Source organism: Corylus avellana, chromosome 11 (assembly GCF_965113065.1).
Source record: "Corylus avellana chromosome 11, dhCorAvel1.hap1.2, whole genome shotgun sequence".
NCBI classification, from domain to species: Eukaryota; Viridiplantae; Streptophyta; class Magnoliopsida; order Fagales; family Betulaceae; genus Corylus; species Corylus avellana.
The window spans coordinates 14,844,382-14,870,880 of NC_142500.1; the positions used below are offsets into that span (position 1 = coordinate 14,844,382).

Consider the following 26,499-nt stretch of genomic DNA (forward strand, 5'->3'; position numbering starts at 1 on the left):
TTATTTTTTGTAAATACTTCACTTCATTCATAATAAACCAGATTACAACATAACATAACAAGAAAGAACCAAGAGGAGGGCACCTCAACAACAAACCCATAACGTAAAAGACAGTGCTAAATCTGGAAAATGAAAAACCGGAATAAACCGAACAGGCAATGGACGCATAAATGATCCCAAAGAACCATAAACTATCCGGACCTCTATAACTTGGGCAGAAGCCAAGAAATCGACCACATAAAGCGGTAAAAACACCTAAACAGAGGATAGGCAAGAACATGAATCTCAAAAGAGTCATACAGCATGAATCTCAAAAGAGCTATACATCTAACCTAAACCTTTGTTAGGATAAAACAACAACCACCGAAGTGATTGAGGAGGGAACAACACTACTAAAAACATAACAAAATTAGTAATCAAGGAGCAACAAACTCTTGATTCAAACAAAAAAGCCTCTACAAATAGAAAATCAAATACAGAAATAGAAAATAGTATGAAGAACTCAAAAAACAGCAATTGCGGTGGAGGGGCGGAAACTGTCTATGGAAGAGGCTAAAAGTGGCTCCGGGGAGCAAGGACATGTTGCACTGTGGACAGGGCCTGGCGGAGAAACGAAGATCTGATTTTAAAAAATCCAATCTTCAAGCCTTCACAGATCTGGGCAGTGAGGAGGAGAATCTATAACAACTACTGTTTTGTAAAGATTTTGGATAAATCTAGAGAGAACTTTAGATGAAAGAGATATTTCTCATGAAGAGAAAATCCCAGCAAAAAGAAAAGCCGAAGGAAGTAGATCAAAAGGTGAGGAGAAGGAAACCAAAAGGTTTGCTCTCCTCCTCTTACTCTAGCGGCAGGTAGAGTGGCGTTTAGAAGAGAGCTCCTACTTTTAAGGTTTCATGGAAATCCTATCAATATTTTTTTAAATCTGACTTCAAATTATTTGATTCGCCAACTTTCCTTCCGTATCATGAGCAAGTTTGGTTTTTTTTGTTTATCAATATTGGAAAAACCAAAATCCTATAAGCCTAAGTTTGCCAAATTCAGCATCTGATATGTCATATTTAATTTTAGGGAAAATAAAAATAAAAACTCACAAAAAATAATAATAATAATAATAAAAAGAAATTGGCTAAAAAGTATTGCCCAAATTATAAAAATTAAAAATTAAAAAAAAAAAAAAATTCTCTAAATTTTAGTCACCTTAAAATCAGTCCCATCAACTTTTCAGTCTAAATTGCTATAAGAATTTTTGTCACGCCAATCAATTGCCAAATCAACCGTCACGTCGGGAGGAATTTTATTTTTTTTTAACTATTAATGATTTTTCATTTTCTTTTTAAAAAATAGTGGAGCCTTTTATGGTAATACTGAGAAGAAACCACAAGAAAATTATTTCATTCAATATTATTAGCCCTATAGTCAGATTAAACTAGTGATTTTTAACAGAAACAATCAATAAATAAAAATTGAAATTAGCTAGATTTGCAGTGATTACAAGTTACAACATCTCTGAGCACACAATACATCTGACCAAACGGAAATTTCAGCAAGGAAATCATTTTATCCCTTTTTTTTTCTTTTTTTTTTTTTTTTTTTTGCCTTGCCCTCGAAAGTAATTTCAGTATGGAAATTCATGACCTGGAGTATCTGCATGCATATCCATGCAGTCATTGGAGCTTGGTGAGTTGGTATCCCGGTTTTGGAGATGAGTAGAGTTTATCTCATTATTCCGAGGTCCTCCTGTTCCATATGCAATAATATTATTTGAATGGTATCCACCTTGTGCTAAGTGATAGGACTGAATGCTCCGACGAACGGGGCTGGAGAGAGCATTTGAGAATACAGAATTCTTAACTTGATTATCAGATTGCCCGGAACGAACTCCCTGCGCAACGATTGCTGCTGCCCCGAATGGACCGGAAGAGACGGGGCCACCCAAATTGGACAAGTGCATTGCATTTTGGGCGTGCTGGTTCTGAAATGAAACCCTAGGGGACACTGGTGCCTCATCTGATCCATATTCAAGCTCATTCTGCAAAAATAAAGATCAAGAAAATCAACAAGAAGTCACTTTATTGAGCCATGGAGATCCAATCCTTCTTTTTTGACTGCCCTGCATTTAGGCACACCCAGAAAGACGCAGCGTCATCAAAGTAGTTAAGACTACCTCGCTGAAAAACAAATAGAAATGCAAGTGATCTCACTTTTTGAAACCCCCTTTTTTTTATGACGATAAACTCCTTCAAGGCAAGGCTATTCCGTGTACCCACCTTTCGGAACTTTTTGAATCCATTAAAATTAATCCATAGTAATATGCAGTAAAATCATTTAATATGGACTCTCGTATAATAGACATGACATAATGGAAATAATTATCTTTCCATAGCATGTCCAGTGGTTTAGTTACAAAAAGTAATTTTGTAGACATACATAGTTCCAATTACTTCTAAAAACACTTCTCTCTATGAAATTTTTCTCAGATCCTTCCAGGCTCCCGTTCGTGCTTGAGGAGGAGGGAATCCTCCCCTCCTTTATTGCTGTCTGCTGTTTCATTTACTGAGTTTCTATCTTCGAGAGAGAAACTCCATTTTCTAAGAGTTTTCTCTAAATCTGCTAGTCTCTTGTGAGGCTCTAACTACCGTCTTTGATGATCTATCATTGATCCTCATAAAACCGCAGCCTTAGTCTCCCCCACCTCAACGGCCACATCATCCACCTCACCATTAGTCCTCTCCACTGGGTCGCTTGCTCAAAGTCAGGTCTTCCTTTCTCTGCCAGTTCCAGCTTGCAACGTGCCACTCCACCGCTCTCTCCAGCATCCAAGCTTCTCGGTGCTATCAACCGCTTCTCCCTCCAACATCCACGAGTTTGCGCGTGGACCTCACGCACTAGACAGCCTCCTCACACTGCCTTCCTCTGCCTCACCCTCCGCCAAAGCTGCTGTTTTATGGGTTTTTCCGGTTATTTACTGTGTTTTTCTGTTGGGTGTTGTGTTGTTGTTTACAACTTAGCGTAAATTGTTTGGGCTTCAAACTCTTTGCCTGTGATGGAAATCCCTTTTTCGCTGTTCTTTCTCGTTTTAGTCTATTCGGTTTCCTTGAAAGCCAAACTAGATCTAAGTTGTTATTTCCTAGTCTATTCGGTTTCTTTGGAAGCCAGACTAGATCTAAGTTTATAGGGGTTCTTTTACTCCCTATGGTTTTATCCATCTTAGTGGACTGCGGCTCTCACAGGCTGCATTCCCAAGTGACTTTCACCTTCCTAGGTTTCTTTCTGAGCTCTAAGGTGCTTGTAGTCTATCTTGGTTGGGTTATTGAGTTGTTCACTTGTTTTTGTTTTGTCTTTCACTATATTATGTATATGTAATTTGTTTCTGCAGTATTTATAAAATTAAAAAAACAAAATAATAAAATAAATAAAAAATTGTATTCTTGTCACTAAAAGCTGAACTTTGAGATGATAGATGATAACAATATCATCCGTTTTGTACAAGGGTACTCAGTGTAAGACAAACCAAGGTCTGAGCCAGCACACATGATCTGATGGATACAAGGAAGTCAACACCAAAACGCCAGCCTCTAAGGCAAGACATGGCATAAGTGAGGAATAGCATCACTTGTTTTTTAACATCCTTAACACTTTTCGATAGTCACATAGTCATTGCCAAGTGATGAAAAAGGACAAAGATGGGGATAAATAAAGGAAGATAGTGTGTACAATTTCATTCCTGTAGATTTTTCATCTTTTTGGATAAGTTATCATAAATTGGACAACTGAAAGTAATAGAAAACATACAGAACGTCTTCATCGCAAGAAAAGATAATAGAAGACCATCTCTTAATGATTCCAGTATGGTTAAAACTACACGAGAGAAGATAGCACTAATGGACGATTCAGAACCATCTGACCTTTCATTACATTGTTTTCTTTCTTCTCCTTCTTTTGACTAAGACATAGATGGTTCAAATCTTGGCGGTGTTGAATCTTCGAATTTAACAACTCAGAGATGTTAAAATGGAAGGAGACAGCTAAATGATAGAACAACCTGAGGCAAAATGCGATGTCTACTAGGTGGGGTTTTCTGCTAAAGCCAAGAAATATCTTGGGAGGGGTATATTGGATACAATCCTACCTTTCAGCATTATTTTCGCATGAAGTAGCATTGTTTTAACTATACGAAAGCAGGAATCAATTGTTTTAAAATATATGACAACAAAGATTGTATACACTTTCTTTTGTCACTCCCAGATGTGGAATATGCATCTAAGAGCAGGGTGGCCCGATGTGCTCATGTTTTTTCATAAGCATGTATAATTCCACCACCTCCATGAGATTGAACCCACGACTCACCCCCATCCCTTGTTTACAGGGGAAGGAGATGCCACTTGCTCGAAAAACCATTGGCAGATATGCTCGTGTTTTCATGTCTGACATTGTTTGTTCATAAATTCATAGTGGCCACGTAATGGTTTTCTAAAGAGAGAGATAGTTGTGGCTCCTTTTAGAGCTGTGCCACACGCCCAGTTAAAATAGAGGACCCAACAAGTTGTCTAAGAGCTGGACAAGAACAATTTTTAAATCACCTATGCCAGCCTACCAGAGGAAGTTGCGTTGGTGGACAGAAAAACATCTCAAGCTCATTTTTCTATCTAAAATACAAGAGATACTCGTAGCTTCTTATCAGTGACTCACCAGGATTGCGCAATGGACTTATGCATGGCAATAGACACTTAAAAGAATTAAGAAATTTGCTTCTATTATGAATGATTTTCGGCACCTCCCACATGGGATTGTATGGCTCAAACTAAAAACTTCTTTCCTTACCAAACTTCATTACAAACTTAAATTTAAACCTTCGAATCTTCCTATAGGGCTCGTTTGATTCGCGGAATGCGTATTCCATTAAGAAATGTAATAGTTATTACTGGAAATAAATGAGAGTGGAATGGAATAGTTATTCCTGTTCCTTATTTTGGTAACAATACACATGCAAAAACTGGAATTTAACTAAAATTACAACAACAAAAAAAACCCCATGCTATTTATTTCTTTTTTTTTTTTTAACTCAAACTGAAAAAATAAAAAAAATAGAGTGGCAACCAACCACCCCCATAAACAGCCGGGGGTGGCTGCAGCCACCTCAGAGGCAGATCTGGGATGGCCATGGCCACCCCTGAAGCAAATCTAGGGTGGCCGAGACCACCCCAGAGGGGCTCCAAGGGTGACCGTAGCCACCCCAAATGCAACGGGGGTGGCCGCACCAGCCCCGGACGCCTTCAAGGATGGTCCCTGAAGGCGTCCGGGGCTGGTGCGGCCACCCTTGGCCTCTCACCCACTTTATTTTTTATTTTTATTTTTATTTTTATTTTAAAATAAAATAAAAAATAATATGGGTGTTTTTGGAAAATGTATTCCATTCCTTAAGGAATAGCTATTCCTCTCATTTTTTTAGAGGAATAGCTATTCCTCTATGTATGGGATTAATTATTCCCACAGGAATAACTATTCTTAGAAACAGACCTCTACCAAACAAAAGAATAACTATTCCATAAGAATAGTCATTCCATTCCAAGAGTTTATTCCACAAACCAAACAAGGCCGTAAAGTTTCCATTGTCCTTCAATGCAATTAATAAGCTTCACGGGCATACATAAATTAAATAAAACAAACCACCAACTGATTATGTAAACCTATCACAAAGTTGTATACTTCTAATTACACTTGTAATATTTCATTAAAATGATATAAATGAACTCTAATTGCCTTGATTTAAGTAAATAAAACCTGAAAAGTGATGACCAACCGCCTTCCTCTCATTCTCATCAAACTCTCCATCTTCCAACATGTAAAATCCATCTCAAATGGGAATTACATACTGGGAGATAGACCAGATTGCTTGCTGCACAATGTTTACTTTTCAAAACAATCAGCCCAAGAGATTAGAAGTATATGGCAACATGCACCGCAGAATAGTGACAGGATGGGGTTTCTAATATGCAAAATGCAAGCATTCCAGCAGTCCACGAGCAATGGAAAGCAAAACACAAGCTAGGGATATAACATTAGCACTGTTAAAGTATTAATTAAGCGATTAAATTTACCTATTTTTATTAGCTTAAGCTTTTGGGACAACTGATAATTTAACATGGTATCAGAGCCAAACGTCCTAGGATCGAACCTTGACTCTATCAATTCACCCCTCATTTAAATTAAATATTTCACGTGTTGGCCCTTACCTATTAAAAGCGAGTTTGAGCGCACAGGTAAAGGGGAGTGTTAAAGTATTGATTAAATGACTAAATTTACCTCTTCTTATCAGCTTAATCTTTTATGATAACTAATGATTTAATAAGCACAAAAGTAATAAACATTAAGGAAGTTACACCACAAATATATAAAACCAGAAAGCAAAGCAAGAGATAACAAAAGGACCACTAATTAATGGAAAGCTAAGAAACCTGCAAATAAGCGACTATATCCACCGTTGTCACTCTTGATCCTTCTTCTTGTTGTCTCAAAATCCATTGATATAGTTTATCCTGCAAGGAGAATTAGGAGGGAGAAAGAGAGAGAGTTATATATATATATATATATATATATATATACACGAAGGCTACAAGAAAAGGGCAACAATTGACAACTGATAAAACAAACAATGGAAATGAACATTTAAGGCCAAGGGGAAAATTATTGCCATTGAGTAACATCTCGTTTTTATCCATGATTGACAATTTATACAAGAATGAAATCCCAAAAGAATAAAACCAATATGAGTTAACAGCAATAATTTGAACAATAAAAGTCGCATATCAAGCAATGTAATTCACTGGGGGACACGACCCAAGTTTTCCCTTAAAACCAAGATGAAGTTGTCTATCAAATGGAGTTTGGGTCAGCCCGTGGATTTGGTTATGGGGCACACTTTAATGGGCTTGGACCCGGTGAAGGACAAGGGTTTGGGTCAACCCGATGTTTCTACAATGTTGTGCATGGCAGGTGGCTCAACCGCTGTCTCTCAACCTCCTCCAGCGAAGGTTGGTCTTCAACAGTTAACTCCCACCAGAGAGTCTATTGGGTCTATATCAGTTACTACTCTTAATGGTTCTATCGTATCACACTGACACACACAGTAGATGGCTCAACTGTCGTGCCTCAACTTCAGCCCAGAGGAGGGTGGGGGGAGGACGATTGCCGGTGGTTCTGGTTTTGGGTCAATATCGGTGACAACACTCGACAAGAGGAGCATGGCAAGACAAGTTTTTTTTGCGACTAGGCCTTCATCGTGCATCCATCAGCATGGCTTAGATTCTGCCGATAAGTCTAGGTGGAAGGTAGCGTTTTTGAAAATACATCTCCCCACCACTCTCAACAACTGCCGGCGAGGTTCCCAATTGGGTTGAGGTACCAGTTAGACAGCATTGGTGCTAGGTAGATAGCCTGGGCAATGATGCTTTTGTCCCCGGGCCAGTTGGGGGTTGTCTACCAGTAATGACCCTAAGTGGGCTCTTGCTATCAATAAGGGAAGAATTACTTCTTCACAGCTATTTGTTCCCTTCGGCCCCTTTCTTTTCCTCCGGTATAGTGGGGGAGGCCGATGTTTTTGGGGATAAAGAAATTGGATTTGCTATGTTTGTGTGGCTAGGATGGAATTGGGTTGTGATTGGGGAAATAGGCAGCTTGCTTTCAACCCGACTCTGGCTCGGTACATGAAGCTTTCCAATGGGGTGGTAGCCTCTCTCTATACCCCTTTAAGTTCCTATCAACTTGTTGTATTGGAAATTTATGGTAGCTCAAGTTTTGAGTATTCAGAATGGGTACTGCAAAGAGTGCAGGAAATTTATCTGGTTGTGGGGGTCTCGTGTGTGAGTTTTAAGGAGCAATTTATGGCAATTCTAACATCTATTGAAGCTAGCCGTAGTCATAAGGTTCCAGCCTCCGGTTCTAAACTAGGGAACAAACTATTGAGGCTAGCCGTAGTCATAAGGTTTCAGCCTCCGGTTCTAAACTAGGGAACAAAGGTAGCTACTGCAAAGAGTGAAGGAAATTTATCTGGTTGTGGGGGTCTCGTGTGTGAGTTTTAAGGAGCAATTTATGGCAATTCTAACATCTATTGAAGCTAGCCGTAGTCATAAGGTTTCAGCCTCCGGTTCTAAACTAGGGAACAAACTATTGAGGCTAGCCGTAGTCATAAGGTTTCAGCCTCCGGTTCTAAACTAGGGAACAAAGGTAGCAGGGAGTTAAGAATGTTGGAGTTCTCCATCAATTATGATTTAAAAGGTGAGACCTCAAGTCGTGGTAAAAGTAAGGAAAAGGGTTATGAACTCTTAATGATGCTTAAATTGTTATCCTAAAACGTTAGAGGATTGAATGAGGGGGATAAATGTCTTAGGGTGAGAAACTTAATCAGAAAATGGAAGGTTGATATTGTCTATTTCCAAGCAGCTAAGCTTCAAGTCAAGTCTCGTAGTGTTGTGCGTAGTTCATGGGGCTGTCATCATGTGGATTGGTGTTGTATGGATACCATTTGAGAAGCTTCAACGTGATTTCTTATGGGGTGGGCTAAATGAAGAGTTCAAATATCACCTGATAAGGTGGTCCAAGGTTTGTTTGCCAATCTCTGAGGGAGGGTTAGGGATTTGGAACCTGCAGATGTTCAATCGTGCTTTCTTAAGGAAATGGCTTTGGCGCTATTGGCTTGAGAGAGAGGCTTGGTGGAGAGTGGTGGATTTGGAAATTCATAGGGTGGATGGTATTCTAATGAGCCATTGGGCCATATGGGTTAAGGTTATGAAAGAATATTAGGAGGGGTTAGGGAAGCTTTCAAGTCATGCCAAATTTGAGGTGAAAGATGGCTCCAAGGTTAAATTCTTGCATGATATGTGGTGTGAGGATATGGCCCTTAAAGAAGCCTTCCCAAATTTATATGGTATTGCTTGCACAAAGGATGCTTCTATAGCGGTTCACGTAGAGCTTTCTAATGATTCCCTTCAGTAGAACATGAACTTTGCTAGAGTGGCTCATGATTGAGAGGTGGATGTCTTTGCCTAGTTCTTCGAGGTGTTGTATTTAGTGAGAGTGAGACAGGAAGGTGAAGACAAGTGGTGATGGGTCCCCTCCAAATAAGGGTTTTTTATGTCAAATCCTGTTGCGGTGTCATGGGTTGTAATGACAGCTTTCATTTCTCTTGAAAAGGTTCCATTGAGGGTGGCCTTTTTTACTTGGTTTGTGGCCCTAGGAAAAATCCTTATCATGGACAATTTCAGGAAGCAGCACGACATCGTGGTCGATAGGTGCTGCTATAAAAGGAATGGGAAGTCCATGGACCATCTTCTTCTACAGTGTGAAGTTACTTGTGCCATTTGGACTATTTTCTTCAGTCGATTTGGACTGTCTTGGGTTATGCCTAGGCGAATAGTCAACTGGTATGCTTGTTAGTGGATTGCCGCCAGCACTCAGTGTTGTTGTGTAGAAGAGGATACATTCATGCCTTTTGTGCTATCTATGGATTAGAAGAAAAGGAATGACAGAAGTTCTAAGAACCGTGAGAAGACTTTGGAAGAGATTAAGTCTTTATTCTTCAATACCCTGTATTTTTGGACAACTGCTTATGTTTCTCCTTTAATGATTAGTTATCATGATTTCCTTGTTCTTTTTACGCCTATTAGGTACGTGGTTTTTCGTGTATATTTCATATGTATATGTAGGTGCCTTATGCTTTTTATTTTATTTTTATAAGTAATATTGTATATTAAAAAAAGTGCAATGCGCCTCTAAGTACACATATAGCCTTATGCTTTTAATGATATCTTGCTTATAAAAAAAATACAGATTTTTCATAAACAACCGAGATTTTGTCCATCCCAAGGTTCTATATTTATATTAAAAGATGGAGTACTACTTAGAGTAGAAGCAAGGAACCAAATAAAGTTTTCAAACAATATTTATGGAAATCTGTTATATAGCATAACAATTTTTTTATAAGTTAAACTTTTTGTATAACATATAACCATTTCATATTGTAAGAGTATGCACCAATACATTGCTTATAGTGATGAAATGTTACATAACCCATTAATGGGTAATGCCACTTGAGGTAGTGAAAAGATTGGTATTATTTTCAGAACATGGTGTTAATGGTTGAGGGTTCAGAGACCGTAAAAGAGTTGCTACACTGATTGCTAGTCAAATCGCTGAAATATGATTCTTGAAACTGTCCAATCTTAAGCTTTTTGGATGGAACTTGCAATCCTAGCTATTAGCATAGCATTTTTTAAGAAGATTTTGACGATATAGCAAAAAAATTCAAAGAACATCATTACATAAGAAAAGAAATGCTTCAGATGCTGTACAATAGCAATGCAACGCTCAAATCAAAAGGCTCCATAATAGAAATATGCCAAAGCAAGTAGACAGGACAGGAAATTGAAGCACAAAGTGAAAATAACGACTTGAAGCTTTAAAAGCATTCTTAACCAAGCAAGTGTGACTCCATAAACAATAAGAAAAAAAAATGCAGAATTGGGGAAAAAATAAGAAGAGAAAACTTTTGCTATGAATCAAATATAGGTACAAATTGAAAACCCAATAAGCAAAATATCAAATAGCTCCGCTTGGTCTGTGAGAAAATCAGGAAAATTGTAAAAATGAAAACAAAATAATCCCAGTGTCTTCGTTATTTATACTCAACAAACCAAAAGCCACATACAACAACGCCATAGTTCAAACAAACCGAGAGCTCAAGAAAAAAAAAAAAAAAATCCGGAATTCATGATTTTCTTCAATTTTCTCGGTAACCAAGCGATGTGATATGCCGAAAGACAATTATATTACAAAACAAACCATCAAACAAACACAGTAATCCCATCAGATCAAACCCCTGACATGTATAAATACATAAAAATAAAAATAAAAACTATATATTATTATGTAAGAAAAGAAATGAAGAGGAGCGAACCAGCGCGTGACGTTCACCGGCTTGGAAGGAGAGGCGCTGGTGGTTCATGGTCTGGGTGTAGAGCTGGGAGAGGGAGTTGGCGGCGCTGCAGAACGTCGTGTACATGCTACGATCCACCTCGTCCAGGCGCGTGGCGTCGGACTTCCTCTTCTTCGCCATGGTCGGTGGGTGAAATTCGTTTTTTTTTTTTTTTTTTTTTTTGGTTTTTTTTTTTATTTCACCTGTAAATAGAAACGGATGGATAGGGAAACGTTCGTTGTGTGAAAGCGTGGCGGATGGTTAAAGACAATGATAAGGGGCTGAGAAGTTTTTGAAGACAAGTTGGGAGCAAAGAGATGGAAGTTGGGGGCTCTTTGATTCTTTTGGCACGTGGATTCTTTCTTTTTTTTCGTTTTTGTGTGTATGTGTGTGTTTTTTTTTTTTTTTTTTTTTTTTCTCTTGGGTCTAAAAGGCCAGAAAGCAAACACTCGTGAACAACAGTCAACACCGAGCTGAAGCTCTAGCCCAAATTAACATTAGCCCAAAAGATTTAAAGTTAAAGTTAAAGTTAAAAAAAAAAAAAAAAAAAAAAAAAGAGGCTAAGATATTAATCTCTTTTAAAAAAAAATTATCAAATTAATATAGGTACCTGACACGATCTAATTACGACCCACGGGTATCCGTTACACGATTAGCCTATACACGAACACGACCTGTTTAGCTAAACAGGTAACCGGGTCTAACACGATTATGACAAGGAAATAGCCGGGTAACCCGACACGACCCGTTTAACCATTTTACAATAACCGGGTCATATCGGGTTAACATGACCTGACACGACTCGTTCTCTTAACAAGTAACCCGACCTGCTAAAAACCTTAAACCCTAAATTTTTTTTTAAAAAAAAAATTGTAATAATAATACATTAATACCAATACAATTGTTAATAAAAACATTCACAAAATTAGCAATTTTCAACTCTATACATATTAGAATATTAGATAGTCCATTTCCATAATTCCATGTAATGCAATAATGATTTTAGTCTAGATGTTATCTGTTTTAATGTTCATATTAAATTTCACACACACACACACACACCAGTGGCGGAGCCACATTAGCCCTTGGGGGTGCCGTGGCACCCCCAAGGATTTTAAAAAAGATTTTATTTTATTTTCTTTTTTTTAGGGTGTCGTGGGTAGTAAAAAAAAAAAAAATTCCTTTTAAAATTTTACCTACCCATTACCTAGACACAGCAACCCTTCTCCCGCACCAAAAAAAAAAAAAACTCTAAGTCGCTCTCTCTCAGACTCTCTCTAGTCTCTTCGTAAAGTGCAGTTCTAAACATTTTTTTTTTTTTTGTATTTCTGTCTTTTTGATATAGTGTCGATATGTTACATTTCTAATATATCAATTTGAGCAAATATTTATGAACTTTTATAGATATTTTTTGTGATGCATATATTGTGTGAAGTACCAAATTTTTAGGGTAGAAAAAATTTTTAGGACGCCAAAAAAAATTTAACAGCACCCCCAATAGAAAATGGCTGGCTCCGCCACTGAACACACACACACACATATATATATATATATATATGTGTGTGTGTGTGTGTGTGTGAAATTTAATATGAACATTAAAACAGATAATATATATATATATATATATATAATGGTGTATATATGAAATGAATATGGATCAAATTAGATTTCCCACGACATCTCCATCATAGCAATAAAGAAAAATATAATAATAATAGTAAATAAATAAATAAAACCTAACAAAAACAAAATAATAAATAAAAAAATAAACAAAACTCAAAACTACCTCATCATTAGATTCATTACAAATTAAGTTCTCATGGGATGCCCGGTGCTATCCACTTGAAGTCTTGAATGATCCATGATCCATCCCATGTAATCAAATATATGAATTATGAAACATTACAAATATGTTCATTTTTTTACCTTTTTTTTTTTTTTTTTAACTGGGTCTGCTGGGTACCCGTGGCCGTCAGACCCGGTTACTGTTTAGGTCTGGCGGGTACCCGTCAAACCTGGTTAGTACCCGCCAGACCTGAATAGTAATCGGGTCTGACGGATACTAGCAAGACCCGAACAGTAACTGAGTTTGCCGGGTCGACCCGCTAGACACGAAATTAACCGGGTCTTAAACGGGTAGACCCGATTAAGACCCAAACTCGATAAGGCCAAACCCAATACCTGTTTTTTTCGTGTCGTGTTCGTGTTGGGTTCACGGATCGTGTTAAAATTGTCAGCTCTACTTTATATCACAATAGTAGAGTTATCATTTTACATATTTTTGACGCTTCTACTTTTGTGATATAAAGGATTAGATTCAAATGAATCGGAGAGAATCTTAATCTGTTAAAATCAATTTTTAGATCAAAATAAAAAATTGTAAAAGTCAAAAATCAAGAATTAATTTTCACTTTCACGTTATCACTATATATATATATATATATATATATATATATATATATATATATATATATATATATATATATATATATAGTGATGTTGCTAGAAAGAGCCATTTGGTAGTAAATGTTTGGCCATGGACCTTTTCATACTCCTTTGTGTTGTTCAACAATTATTTAAGGCATATTTGAAATTCCGTTTGAGAGATCTAAAAATGCTTTTAACACTCAAAAAGTCTGTTTGAAAAAAAAAGTATTCGTTTGGTAAAAAAATTAAAAACGTTTTTAATTGTTCAAAAAGCTTAAAAATTGCCAAAAAAACACTTTTGGCAAAAACTTAAAAATAAAATTTTTGCTCAAAATTTTTTTTTTGACTTAAAAGCTCTATTTCTCAAACACAATCTCAAATAAACTCTTATTCTCAGGACCATCTCATCTTCATGTATACAACTTCTTCACTATTTTCACAATCCATTCACATGGACCTCACTGTTGAACCAACCCTCCGCCATCAACCTTTTTTTTTTAAAAAAAAAAAAAGAAAAAAGAAAAAGGTAAACACAGTACTTTTTTTACTTCAAAGTCACTTAAAGGGTGATATACTATTTAAAAAAAATAAAAAATAAATAAATAAATAAATAAATTGAAGCGTAAAAAGCTATGAGCAATAGATTTAATGGGGCCTTGGGTCAAATCGTTGACATTAACCAACACTTAATGCTGCTCCAGGCATATGTTGCTAACAAGCAAAGTTAATGGTTACTTAGTGAACAGAAATTTCATCCGATTAAACTAGTTAATAAGAAATTTCCTCTAACCTAATTTAATAAGTGTAAAGTGTCATTTCTTATATTTTTTTTAAAAAAATATTTTAAGAGTCATTTATTACGATTCCACTAATTTATGAACACAAACATTAATTTTTGAGAAATCAAAACATATTGAATGGCACTTATTACTTATTAAACTAGGTTGAAAGAAATTTCTGTCATTTTTTTTTTTTTTCGGGTTTAAGAGTTTAAAATGGGTCAGTTTCATTTTGGAAACAAAGATTAAATCGTTTGTAAAAGTTTTTAATAAGGTATAAATAATATGGATAAAGTTTCAATGGGTAAGAAAAAAAATTCATTCAATCAAGTTTATTAAGTTTATATATTTTTAATCACATTCATTTTGGATGTATGTTATCTTAATAGATTTAATTCAAAGAATTTTTCAATTCAATTTAAAGAAAAATTATTATAAGCACTCGAAAATTCTTATAAGCTACCAATATATAGAGTATGGACCCTCAAAAAGAATGATACATAAAATTTAGACGCCAAAACTAAGGCTGTCGTTACACGATCTATGAATTAAACATGAAATTAGAAGGTTTGGACTGATGAGTCTGACCAGTTTGATTAAATGGATTAAGTTATAGTTGATTTATATAGTCTTATATATATATGTCTCGACATAGTCAAAATTCAATATGCGACACAAGAGTTGTCAATTTTTTACGCGACCTGCAAATTCGACATAAATTCAATACAAAATTAATAAATTAGGGTTGAAGAATTTAATTATATTATATTATATTATATTATATTATATTAATGTTTGGATGTAACTTGAACTCAACAAACAAAAATTAATTGTCATCTCGGAGGGGTAAATCAAAAGCCCCACTAGTTATGGATGTGTCATATAGTTGTTGTGACCAAAACGATCATGCGAAGAAGGAAAAGAATGGGAAAATGACTTTTGCGGAGCACATGAGCATGTAATTCCCTTGAAACAGAGAGAAAATGACACAATGGACCACCACTTAAGCAAATACACAAAATAATAATAATAATAAGGGCTAATTTCACTTTAAACTCTTGAATTACTACGCAATTTGACAAATCTCAAATTTCAAAACCTCTTAATTTGAACCCTTAACTTTTAATTGCAGTCAATTTGAACTTCTTCGTCAGATTAATACCTAAAAGACCAACAAAATATTCCTGATTTTCATTTTTATTTATTAATTTATTTTTTATTTTAATTTAAAATTAAGATTAAATTTATAATTTTATAAAAAAAGTTAGGAGTATAAATGTTATTGTCTCACTTTTAACGTTTAAAATTTGACGGAGGGGGGGTCAAATTTACTGCAATTAAAAGTTCTATAGTAAGGAGTATAAACTAGTGACCTCCGCTTCATAAGGAGTGATTTCTAACCGATTGAGCTACCCGTTAGAGACGGAGGTTTGTCTAATCTTGTGATAATTTAAGGGTGTAAAGTGAAGTTGCTCCTAATAATAAAAAACCTTTACTTTTTTTCAAATCAAACTGCAATGATCAAATTAAACTAAACAAAATCAAACCACATGATTTAATGACTTTTCTAAAGTCCACTCCTGAGATCCCGGAGTGGACATATCAACGCACACCCTGACACCCCCAGCCCCAGGCAACATTTTTCAGAAAAATAAAAAACGAATAAAAAGAAAAATAAAAACGTTGTAGTGTTGGTTTTCTCTCTCTCGCTCAGTGTACGTCTCTCTTTTAATGGAGAGAACGAAACTCTTAAATTCCATCCCCGCTTCTTAGTTCTCAACATTCTCTGTGCCTCCTTCTGCCAGCACGATTTTCGAGGTCGATTCTTCTCTCTCTTCCTCTTCATCTCCCTCTCCCTCGCCTCGAAGGTTCGGAATTCGAAATCTTCTTCATATTTTGCAAACGTCTTTCTCAGCTGTTGTTTGTTTCCGTGGAAACAAACGGAATTCCTTTTCGCTTTCGTTCCGTCTTTCGTTGTGTTGATCTGTGGTGGAATTTGCTGGTTTTTGTGCTTAGAATTGCAATAATTGTATGGCTTTATGCCTGGAGTTTTGCTCTGTGTTTTTGTGTAAGAGTGATTGATCTGTTTACAGTTTTTGGCAATTCTTCTTTGCGTGTTTGTGTTATTCATCTCAGAATCTTTTGCAAATATTTTGTTTTACGTTTTGTTCTTTTGGTATATTGTTGAATTTTGTGGATTTGAGGAGTTTTTAGTGGATGTAGGATCTTTGACTGGAATTACATTTGGTGGATAGATGAGTGGATAAGGTTTAGTGGCAGTTTTTTCAATGGAAAACAGCTGCAGGTCCAGGGTTCAAATCATTGAGCTGAAAATTGTTTACAAATTTAGATGGAAACTTGATTAAAACTTGTATAAGCGGGTGTGAGTTTGTTCATTGTTTGATTGATTGGTAAGGACGCCAATTTTGAGAAGGCCAATCAAACTACGAACATTTGGAAATCTCTGAACTCTATTTCTTCGATTAGTTGTGAGAAATTGAATGTAGCACTAAGGAGTATATCTGTTGAAGAACCTGAAGCATGTTGGAATTTTGCAAACAAATCTGTAAAATGAAAAAGTTTGTTCGTGCTGCACAATGGCCTTGAATATAAATTTTGTGAAACTGCTATTGTCTACCTACAAAATGGCCTCAAAATAAGCTGTTGAATTTTTTAAAAATTGTGCATGCGGATTAAGAAGAGATTTTTATGATTTCTTACTTAAAGGTTTCATAAATCTGTATATATTGATGCCATATTGTAAAGCACTCTTTCTTTTCTCTACAAGGTAGCATTTGTTACCTGCAAAGTGTTTTCTTTGGTTTTGTTTTATTCTAATTTTTTGGGATAACTTGTTTCCTAATGCAGATAAAGTTGTTTGCCTTTGATATTCAGGCGTAAAATTTGCTTCTATGAAGACTGAGAAAATACTGGTGACAAATTCATTAATAGAGAAAATGACTTCAGCAAAGATGGCTGATAGAAAGGCCATGCTTGATATTGCTTCATGGATGTTTAATGTTGTCACATCTGTTGGAATAATTCTTGTCAACAAAGCCTTGATGGCGAAATATGGTTTTACCTTTGGTATGTCACTTGTGATTATTTTAATACAATGATTTGATTAATTTTTCTCCTTTGCATTACTTACCTAACAAATCTTGTGCTTTATGCCTTGAATATTATCATGATTTGGATACAATCAGTCATGTTGTGTGGTCTGTTTTCTATTTGACCTTCTTAAAGAGGAAGAAATTGGGGAGAATTCTTGTTATGAACTTTTTGGATAAGTTAAAAATTAATTAATTATTTTGAATTTAACATAAACAATGCTGGCGTGGATTTTGGTTTCGCTTTAAATCTTGTAAGTTGAAGGTTTTTAAGTAATATTTACTTAAAATTATAATTTTAACAACGGATGTACTTGTGTGCCTCTTTTTTATTTATACCTTTCATAGGTTTTTTCTTTCCTTAAGAAAAATCGTAGCATAAGAGGCCTTCCACTGACTTTTGGCTGATGTTGCCTCCATAGTGAAATAACTTCCACATTGAAGGGAAACAAAAAGATATTAGATATTTGATTGTCTTTCTATTGATTGTTTTAAAGAAATGACATCATCTGCTAATGTGAGTCGTATGGTTTAATTTCTTCACTCTGATTGAAAATTCCTCGATAATGTTAAGATTAACACTGCTAATCATATAATGAAATCACTATGATTGATTAGAAAATGGTCAAAATGGATCCTATAGGTGAAATCTATTACTTCAAAGGAAACAACCTTTGGCAGTTCCAGTGATGGGGATGGAAAATTCCGTCTAAGAGATGCTCATTTTAATTTGTTTCAAATCCATTTTAAACCTTGATCAAATCAAGTAGAAAGGCCCAAGGGCGCTTCTTGGTATATTCAACATTACTTATTAAAAAAAAAAAAAATCAAGTAGAAAGGCCCGAAGGCGCTTCTTGTTGAAGATTTTGATTCTTTTTTTCTTTTGTGATCAATAAATTTCTCGAAGAGACACGAAACCTTTCTTTTTGCTGAAGATGGTTTTTGAATGTTAAAATATGTTGAGATACTGTTTTAGTATTATCTAGGGAACCACTCTTAATCTGATTACATTATTATTATTGTCCATGAAAGTTGCATGTATAATATTATAGACATTTAAAAAGGCTGCCTGGGAATGAAAAGTTTGTTTTATTGACATCTCTAAATCTTTAGGATTAGATCTCTGATAAAACTTTGCAAAACTAGTAATCTGATAGAAAGATGATTGGTCAAGAGTCCTTGGGATTTGTTTATAGTTGTATATTTGGTATGAGCAAATTTTGTTCGTGCATTATTTGCTTTTATCCGAAAATGAATCCTTTGAACACTTTGATTAGATACAGAGATACTTTGATGATATACCCATAAACCCTCCAAAAAAAAAAAAAAAGAAAGAAAAATTCTTGAAGCATCAGTTCATTGTCAATTACAATGCCATTTTTCTGACGTGTTTTTCTTTCTAGTGCTCTGTCCCTCCCCAAATGGGGCTTTATCCAACTATTCCTTTATTGGCCACACTGAAGGGAAATAATCCATCTATCGAACAGACCTAGGGATTCTATGTTGTTTCATTCTGACTTGTAGTCTTTCCAAGGCGCTAAATATTGTTTTGGGGTGCATTTTGGTTAGAGTAGAATTGGATAATGGATTTGAGAACTTGTTGTAAATGCTCTAACTTACAAGTTATTTTGAAGGTTGCACCAGATATCCTCATAGGAATCTAGCATTAATTTATAGAGAACTGGTGTATGGCCAGCTGATATAATGTTTAATTATGATGGATTGTAGTTGTTATAGCTTAACCCAAATAGTTGACCTAAGGCTTGCTGGTTTTTATGTTGGTCATGATGATGGATTCTGAAAAAGCTTAGGAACCCTTGTCAAAGATCCAAAGGCAAGCCAAGAAATTGCAAATTGTCTTTGAGGCCTCTGCATCTACCCATACTGTCGGAGAAGAGAACAAACTCTTACGAATAAATTTTTAGCCATATGTTAATGCACACTTTTGTACAACACAAGAATGCCATGAGGAAGGGCTCGTGTACAGAGCTTTCAACAAGATAATTCTGCCAAGATGGAATCTAATTCATATTTGCTTATGTTGTAATAAAATATATTTTGTTATGTTTGCAAACTATTTACCTATCAAAAAAAGTATATATTTTGTTATGTTTCTTAGATTAATAGTTGTGATGAAATAAAACAAGTTGCTGCAAATTGCTCCTAAATGTTTGCAAATCTGACATTGCATTCTATATAATGCCTCCATGCAGCTACAACATTAACTGGTCTGCATTTTGCCACAACAACCTTGTTGACCGTTGTTCTTAGGAGGCTGGGATATATTCAGGCTTCTCATCTACCATTTTCTGAACTTTTGAAATTTGTTATATTTGCAAATTTTTCCATAGTTGGGATGAATGTGAGTTTAATGTGGAATTCTGTGGGATTCTATCAGGTCAGTTTTGGTAAAACAATTTGTTGACTTTTTTGCTTTGAAAATTTTAGAAAGTATAATTAATATTTTCCTTTTCAATTTTCATGGTCAGATTGCGAAGCTGAGTATGATCCCGGTATCTTGTTTTCTGGAAGTTGTCTTGGACAAGATGCGATACTCAAGGGACACTAAACTTAGCATAATGGTAGTCCTCCTTGGTGTTGCAGTTTGTACTATTACTGATGTGAGTGTCAATGCAAAGGGTTTTATAGCGGCTTTAGTGGCAGTTTGGAGCACTTCGCTACAGCAGTATGTAAGTAATTCTTTGTTGAACCCGTGATACTTTATAGAGATGCAATTAGGTGTGAATGGATTAAGGGTGGTAAATTAAGTCCTGGGGCTAGGCTGGTTGAGTCTTAGGTACATTATGTTTGTATTCTTTGCATGTATTTCTTTCATGTATGTGCGTAGAAAGACATGCAACCTCATTCATGAATACAGTCATATACATGTGTTGCTCACATTATTTACCTATTGATAATTTGGTATCCAAACCATATTAGTTTCTTGTGTTTAATATGGGTAGGGTTTTCACATTGCTGATTTGGAATGATGTGGGTTTCATAATGTTAGAGAATATGTATGTGGGTTTGTCCCACATTACTCATTTGGAATGATGTGGGTTTCATAATGTTAAAGAATATATATATATATATATATATATATATATATATATATATATATATATATATATATGAAGAGGCTTTGATTATTGACCTGTATAAATAAGCCTCTTATGTAACTCTCAAATCAATCAAGAAAATATGTTGTCTATTAAGGCTTTAATAAATAAATGTAGGCTATTTGTCAGACCACAATAATCTTTGTGTCTATTTATGTTATTTCTTGTTGTTCTGCTTTATATTATGTGTTCTTACGCATAACGTAAGTTCCAAACTGAAGACTAGATTGAGTAGTGTTGGTTCATTTCAAAGGTCACATATTTCTTATCTTACTTATAACATAGAATATATAACGTTGTTTTGATTATTATGCTTTTGCAGTATGTACACTATCTTCAGCGAAATTATTCTCTCGGATCTTTCAACTTATTGGGGCATACTGCTCCAGCACAGGCAGCATCCCTGCTAGTATTAGGGCCATTTCTTGACTACCAGTTGACTGGTAAAAAGGTTTATGCATATGACTCTAGTCTCGCGTCTACGGTAAGTTTTTTTTCCTTCTCTTTTAGTCAGAATTATATAAATTTGGTTGGCATGATGAGGTGTACTTTTCTTTACAACCGTGACATATGGGAAATTTTCCAACATCGCACATATCATTCCATGACCTAATTCTTCTGTCTATGCCTTTATATGCATGTGATTATCAATATATTTTTATGCTTAGTTGCATGTCCTTTTTACCCGTATTCATGCTTGTATTTGTATCTTATGCTTTAAATGTCCATGATCTGAGTATTGTGGTTGGTAGCCTAAGTTTAGGGGCTGCAGTTACTTTTTATTACTATTCAAATAAAAAAAAATCATTATGAAACAAGAAAATCATTATAAAATCATTACTTTTTCTTTTTCTTTTTCTTTTTCAAGAAAAGTATGAACAGTGCCAAGGAAGGGGGTGATGTTTAACAATCACCCCCTAAGACTTTTCTGTTGTATGTTTTTCACACTAACATATTTTTCTTATGGAAGGTGGGAAATTCATCCTTTTTATTGCAAAGAGGGATAAGTCATAAGTTGCCTGCCTTATTAAAAGAAACATGCTTCTTCTTTCAATCTTTTGCGAAAGAGCATATTGCTTGTGACTCTTCATTAGGTATAGGAGGGGGAGATTCAATGGGTATTGTCCATGAGCTAGTCTCATCTTTTGTTCTTCCTCCATAGTTTGGACCAATGACATTTCTTTAATTTCAAACCCTAAGGGGAGAATAGCAGTGTAATCATTCTTCCTTGAAAATCTATCCCCATTTCAAACTGTCACCATTTTGGTCTTTTTTGTCATTTGGGGGATATATTGTTACAATTATAAGAAATTAGGATGCCAATTGCCCAAAGTCAAAGTTTGGTGGGGATGTACATTAAGTGCGATAGTTTGGGGTGGTAAAATTATAATTTTCCCCAAAAACATTGCCTCTAATTTGTTTGTAGAGAAATATCTTAAATTTGCAACAATTTACTCGATTTAGGTGGTTGCTTGATTCTTTTTTGAGCGAAGTTTCTTATAAAGCTTCTTAGAGCATCAAGGATCCCACTTTAACAAGTCAAGTGATGAGACAAAACATTTATTGTCCCATCCATATACAAGAAATATGGTCATGGAATAGCATAGGCTACCTCATATGCTATATATGGGGAAATATATTAATTGCCTTTATTTTATTTTTATTAAAAAAAAAAAAAAAAAAAAAAAAAAAAAAAAAAAAAACTATACATGTGAAAAAGCCCTAACAATTTGGAGGTCGTCAAAATTGACGGCCAAAATTGAAGATTAATGACTCTTAAAAATGCATTTAGAAGAAATAAAATAAATGCATATTTAAGTCTACATACCCTCTTCAAACTATCACTCGATTGATAATGTTCTCTCCAAACTACTAAAACATTATTAATATCCCCGCCAAGACTAGCAAAAAAATCAAAATGCTCCTATAAATTTCTCAATAAGACAAAAATACCCATATACATTCGAAAAAAACTAAATAAAAAAACTTCAATTTTTTTAAAAACCAAAGTTTTTAAATTTTTTTAAAAAAGAATTTTTTTTTTTTTAAAAAAAAATTGTTTTAAAAACGAAATATTTTATTTTTTTAAACGGAAATTTTTATTTAAAATTTGATTTTTTTTTTTTTAAAAAAAGAAATTTTTAAATTTTTTTTCTTATAAAAAGGAATTTTTTATTTTATTTTTAAATTTGGCCACCCCTTGGATTTATTTATTTACTTATTTTTGGTTGTAGGTTTTTTCTAGAAGTTTTAGTATTTTTTGTTTTTATTTTATTGAGGGTAATTTCGTCATTGGGGAAACATTGACAATGTATTTGTAGTTTGGAGGAAATATTGTCAATTTGGTAGTAGTTTAAGAGAGATATGTAGACTTTTCTCTATATAATAATTGTCTTATCATATTAATATTTTTGTCAAGCTCATCGACAAGTATATGTTTTCTCCACACCTGGCATACCATCATGCTTGCCAAATGTCAATATGGTTAGGAATTATTATCCTATTTATAAAATACCTAAAATTATAATCTTATTATTTTATAAAGAAACTCAAATTATGAGCTTATTGAATAGTAAATGATTTATTATTAACCTGAACTTTGGCATATAATAAGACAAGCTCAGGGAGAAAATGTAATCCAACAGATTTGACAAAATATATTAATCTGATGAACACTTGTTACTTTCATTTTTATTTTTATTTTTTTCTCTTTAACCCTCAATGATTTGGGTCACTTTTGTTTGGATGCAGTTATTCAGCTTATTGAATAGTAAATGATATATTATTAACCTGAACTTTGGCATGTAATAATAAGACAAGCTCAGGGAGAAAATGTAATCCAATAGATTTGACAAAATATATTAACCTGATGAACACTTGTTACTTTCTTCTTCTTTTTTTTTTTTTTTTTTTTTTTTTCTTTAACCCTCAATGATTTGGGTCACTTTTGTTTGGGTGCAGTTATTCATAATTCTCTCTTGCACTATCGCGGTAGGGACCAATCTGAGTCAATTCATCTGCATAGGCAGATTTACAGCTGTGTCGTTCCAGGTGCTTGGACATATGAAGACCATTCTTGTTTTGATTTTAGGTTTCATTTTATTTGGTAAAGAGGGTCTCAATTTACATGTAATTACGGGTATGATCGTTGCCGTTGTTGGAATGGTCTGGTATGGCAATGCCTCCTCTATGCCGGGTGGGAAGGAACGCCGTAGCCATTCTTCTCTAATCAACAAATCCCCCAAACACGGCAGCTCGACAGAATCCTCCGATATGGATGATAAGGTCTAGATTTCACTAAAAAACTCTACATTCCACTACTCAAAGAAAAGAATGTTGGTGAAAGGAATAGGATCCTCTCCAGTTCATTTGAACGAGAGAGTATTCAGTTAGTTATATTTGAGAAATATTTTTGTCTTTTCACTTTTTGGGGGGACAAAAATACTTTTCTAATATAACTAACTGAATATTTTTAGATTTAAATGAACTAAAAATGATCCTAATTTTTATTGAAAGGGTGCACTGTCCCCATTAAAATTACATTAATTGTTTCACAGATGATGTCCATTGTAATTTATTTCCTTGATAATTTTCAAGCCATCTGCTCTCTCTTCTTTTCTTCTGCCCTTTGTTTGTCAACCCTTCATATATTTTGTTTCTTTCTTTGCTATGGGCTGGAATATTAGGCCCAACGTTTCAAAATTATTATGCTTTGGCAATACGAGCCGACAACTTTAGATACAATCAGCGAATCCAAAATTAATGGATTATGATTGTAGACTTTAACTCGTTTAAGTAAATAAATTAGATTATAGTTGACTTATATAATCTTATAGCTATAGTTCAATTGGACTCAAATCTGCTACCCTTACCCTGCAGCCTAGGGACCTTCTTGGAGGTTCACTTATTGTGGTCCTAAATCGAAACACAGCTGGGTCTGGGTATTTAAAACAAATTCAACCACTGGTTTCTCCTCTGTTCAGGTTCCAAAGAGAGAAATAATAGAACATCTGGGAAAGCCAGAGCTGCAATAAATCTCCCATCTTCAGAGACCTGGGCAAACGATGCATTAATTCAATCATTAAATATTTTGGCTCTTTTTGTGGACATTTACGGTGTTTGTTTGTTTGTTTTTTTTTTTTTTTATCAACAAGTTTCAAACATGTTCTCTTACTTTAATAATACAAAATGACTATTTTTGGGCTCTGAAAAGCAATCACCCCCATTAAAGTAACTATATTGAAGAAGAAGAAAAAAAAGGAGCTAAATTGTTAGTATTATTGTTGTTGATATATATATATATATATATCCCCATTCTGAAAGGGAACATTTAAGATGCTATTTTCAGGGCCCTGCTTTTTGAGGTGTGAAATGCACTGATTACAAGTGTTTGCGTTGAATAATAATAACAATAATAATAATAATAACAATAATGAGATGGAAACCAAAAATTCAGAAATTCTGGCAGAGGCTTCCAAAAGAAAGGAGCATGATGTTGAGGAGTGTCGAAAGTTTGGTTCAATTACAGCTGCATTTGGGCCCCGCTTTTTGTTCCCATGTGTCTTAAGCGTGATCTACCCATTCCGGCCTAAACTTTCGGTGAGAAGACCGATATCTCAGAAGTACTACATTGATTTCCCTGTTTCGTTTTTTTTTTTTTTTTTTTTTTAACTTTCATTTTTTGTTACTACTATTTGTTATTGCCACGTATAACTATCAGTTGAGAATAATAAAACTCTTTTATGACGTATAAATGTTACACTCTCGAAGGCATTTTTTTTTTTTTTTGACGGAAACAGATGATCTTCGTTTCAAATGAAATTGAGACTATTTATTTAGTATATTTAGGAAGATAATATTGTCTTTTTCTTTTGGGAGTAAATTTTTTGGACAAATTTACCTTCCTAAATGAGCTAAATAGATACTCAATGGAAATGATCATTTTCCTTGACGTGGTACTTCAAAAATAAATGAATAGAATTTTATTTTTTTGAGAATGTTGAGACATAAAATGTGTCTTATTCAAAACCCCGATTATGAAATTCTTTCTCTACCACTTCACGCCTCAAAGCTTATAGTTATTACCTGCATTATTAGACTTTGAATAAGTAACTATTGGATTTTAGATCAATGGTGATTTTTAGTGTCGTATTACGAAGTGAGTGGCAATTCGTGTGTTGAGTTTAGGTCATGTCAAAACATGAGTATAAGATTATATATGTCAATCTAACCCGATTCTTTTTATTAAATAGATCCAACCCTTCAACTCTAATCAGTTAATTTCTTATCGAATTTGACTGTTTTGTCAAAAATTAATAGCTTTAATGTCGAGTGTTGAATTTGGGTCGTATCGAGTTATGAGTATAAGACTACATAACTCAACAAACCTATCTCATTTAATTATACAGATCAAACTCGTCAACTATATCTTACTCATTTTATATTGAGTTAACATTAAAAAAACAATTAACAATCCAAAACAAGCTTAAAACATGTAAAAGTTGGATCTCTCTCTCTCATAAACACATATTCATGAAAATCGTACGCAAATAATTTGGTAGGGCCACTCCCTCTCAAGTCATCTCTAGCCCGTGTGGCACTGATTTACATTCTCATTTCTCCCATGTACTTTCTATTTGATACAAAGAAAGACCAAAAAGAAAGTGAGCCCCACACCCCCTCTCCCCAACCCAACATTACCCACAAAATTAATCATTATAACCTTTCCATTAACTTTGCATTTTGCCCTATCCTCCGCACCCACTTCTTATCCTACGCACCCCCCCCCCCCACCAAACAAAATAATAATAATAATAATTAATTAAAAATGAAATCTAAAACTCACTCATAAAACGAGGGCCCCTCCAAAACCCTCCAATAATTGCCTACGCGTGTTTGTGCACGTGTGGTGTTTTCTTAGAGCCCTGTTTTGGGGTTTCGCTTTCCTTCCCCCTCCTCTTAATGCAACTCCCGAACGCATGTTGATGCAATAAATAGACGGGGACTTGAAATAGTGAAGATTGGGGGGATTGGATTTTGCAATTTGCAAAAATCCCAGCTAGAGTAACAGTGACGGCCCTGCCCAGGCTGTC

At 34.8% G+C, this 26,499-nt stretch overlaps 2 protein-coding genes across 5 annotated transcripts; one reads left to right on the top strand and one right to left on the bottom strand.

The window, feature by feature from the left end:
- Positions 1-1,456: 1,456 nt before the first annotated feature.
- On the bottom strand, positions 1,457-11,335 carry LOC132165922 (uncharacterized). The gene is made up of 3 exons (XM_059576634.2): positions 10,955-11,335; positions 6,459-6,539; positions 1,457-2,032 (listed from the first exon to the last, which is right to left on the bottom strand). The coding sequence occupies exons 1-3, from the start codon at positions 11,111-11,113 to the stop codon at positions 1,619-1,621; spliced, it is 654 nt and encodes a 217-aa protein (XP_059432617.1). The 5' UTR covers positions 11,114-11,335; the 3' UTR covers positions 1,457-1,618.
- Positions 11,336-15,893: 4,558 nt separating this feature from the next.
- NST-K1 (nucleotide sugar transporter-KT 1) lies at positions 15,894-24,026 on the top strand. Of its 4 annotated transcripts, none has more exons than XM_059576252.2 (6): positions 15,894-16,046; positions 17,047-17,265; positions 19,502-19,686; positions 19,778-19,978; positions 20,730-20,891; positions 23,369-24,026. In XM_059576252.2, the coding sequence occupies exons 2-6, from the start codon at positions 17,091-17,093 to the stop codon at positions 23,696-23,698; spliced, it is 1,053 nt and encodes a 350-aa protein (XP_059432235.1). In that variant the 5' UTR covers positions 15,894-16,046; positions 17,047-17,090; the 3' UTR covers positions 23,699-24,026. The 4 variants fall into 4 exon arrangements, with proteins under 4 accessions (XP_059432235.1, XP_059432234.1, XP_059432236.1 ...); XM_059576251.2 differs by having other exon boundaries at positions 17,074-17,265; XM_059576253.2 differs by having other exon boundaries at positions 15,894-15,996.
- The last annotated feature ends 2,473 nt before the right edge of the window (positions 24,027-26,499 follow it).

Excerpts from the sequence above, each read along its gene's own strand:
- LOC132165922 (XM_059576634.2), bottom strand. The coding sequence starts at position 11,113 with ATGGCGAAGAAGAGGAAGTCCGACGCCACGCGCCTGGACGAGGTGGAT. Across the intron at positions 6,540-10,954 it reads CCGGTGAACGTCACGCGCTG|GATAAACTATATCAATGGAT; the intron begins GTTCGCTCCTCT and ends TTCTCCTTGCAG. Across the intron at positions 2,033-6,458 it reads ATATAGTCGCTTATTTGCAG|AATGAGCTTGAATATGGATC; the intron begins GTTTCTTAGCTT and ends TTATTTTTGCAG.
- NST-K1 (XM_059576252.2), top strand. The coding sequence starts at position 17,091 with ATGAAGACTGAGAAAATACTGGTGACAAATTCATTAATAGAGAAAATG. Across the intron at positions 17,266-19,501 it reads GAAATATGGTTTTACCTTTG|CTACAACATTAACTGGTCTG; the intron begins GTATGTCACTTG and ends GCCTCCATGCAG. Across the intron at positions 19,687-19,777 it reads ATTCTGTGGGATTCTATCAG|ATTGCGAAGCTGAGTATGAT; the intron begins GTCAGTTTTGGT and ends TTTCATGGTCAG.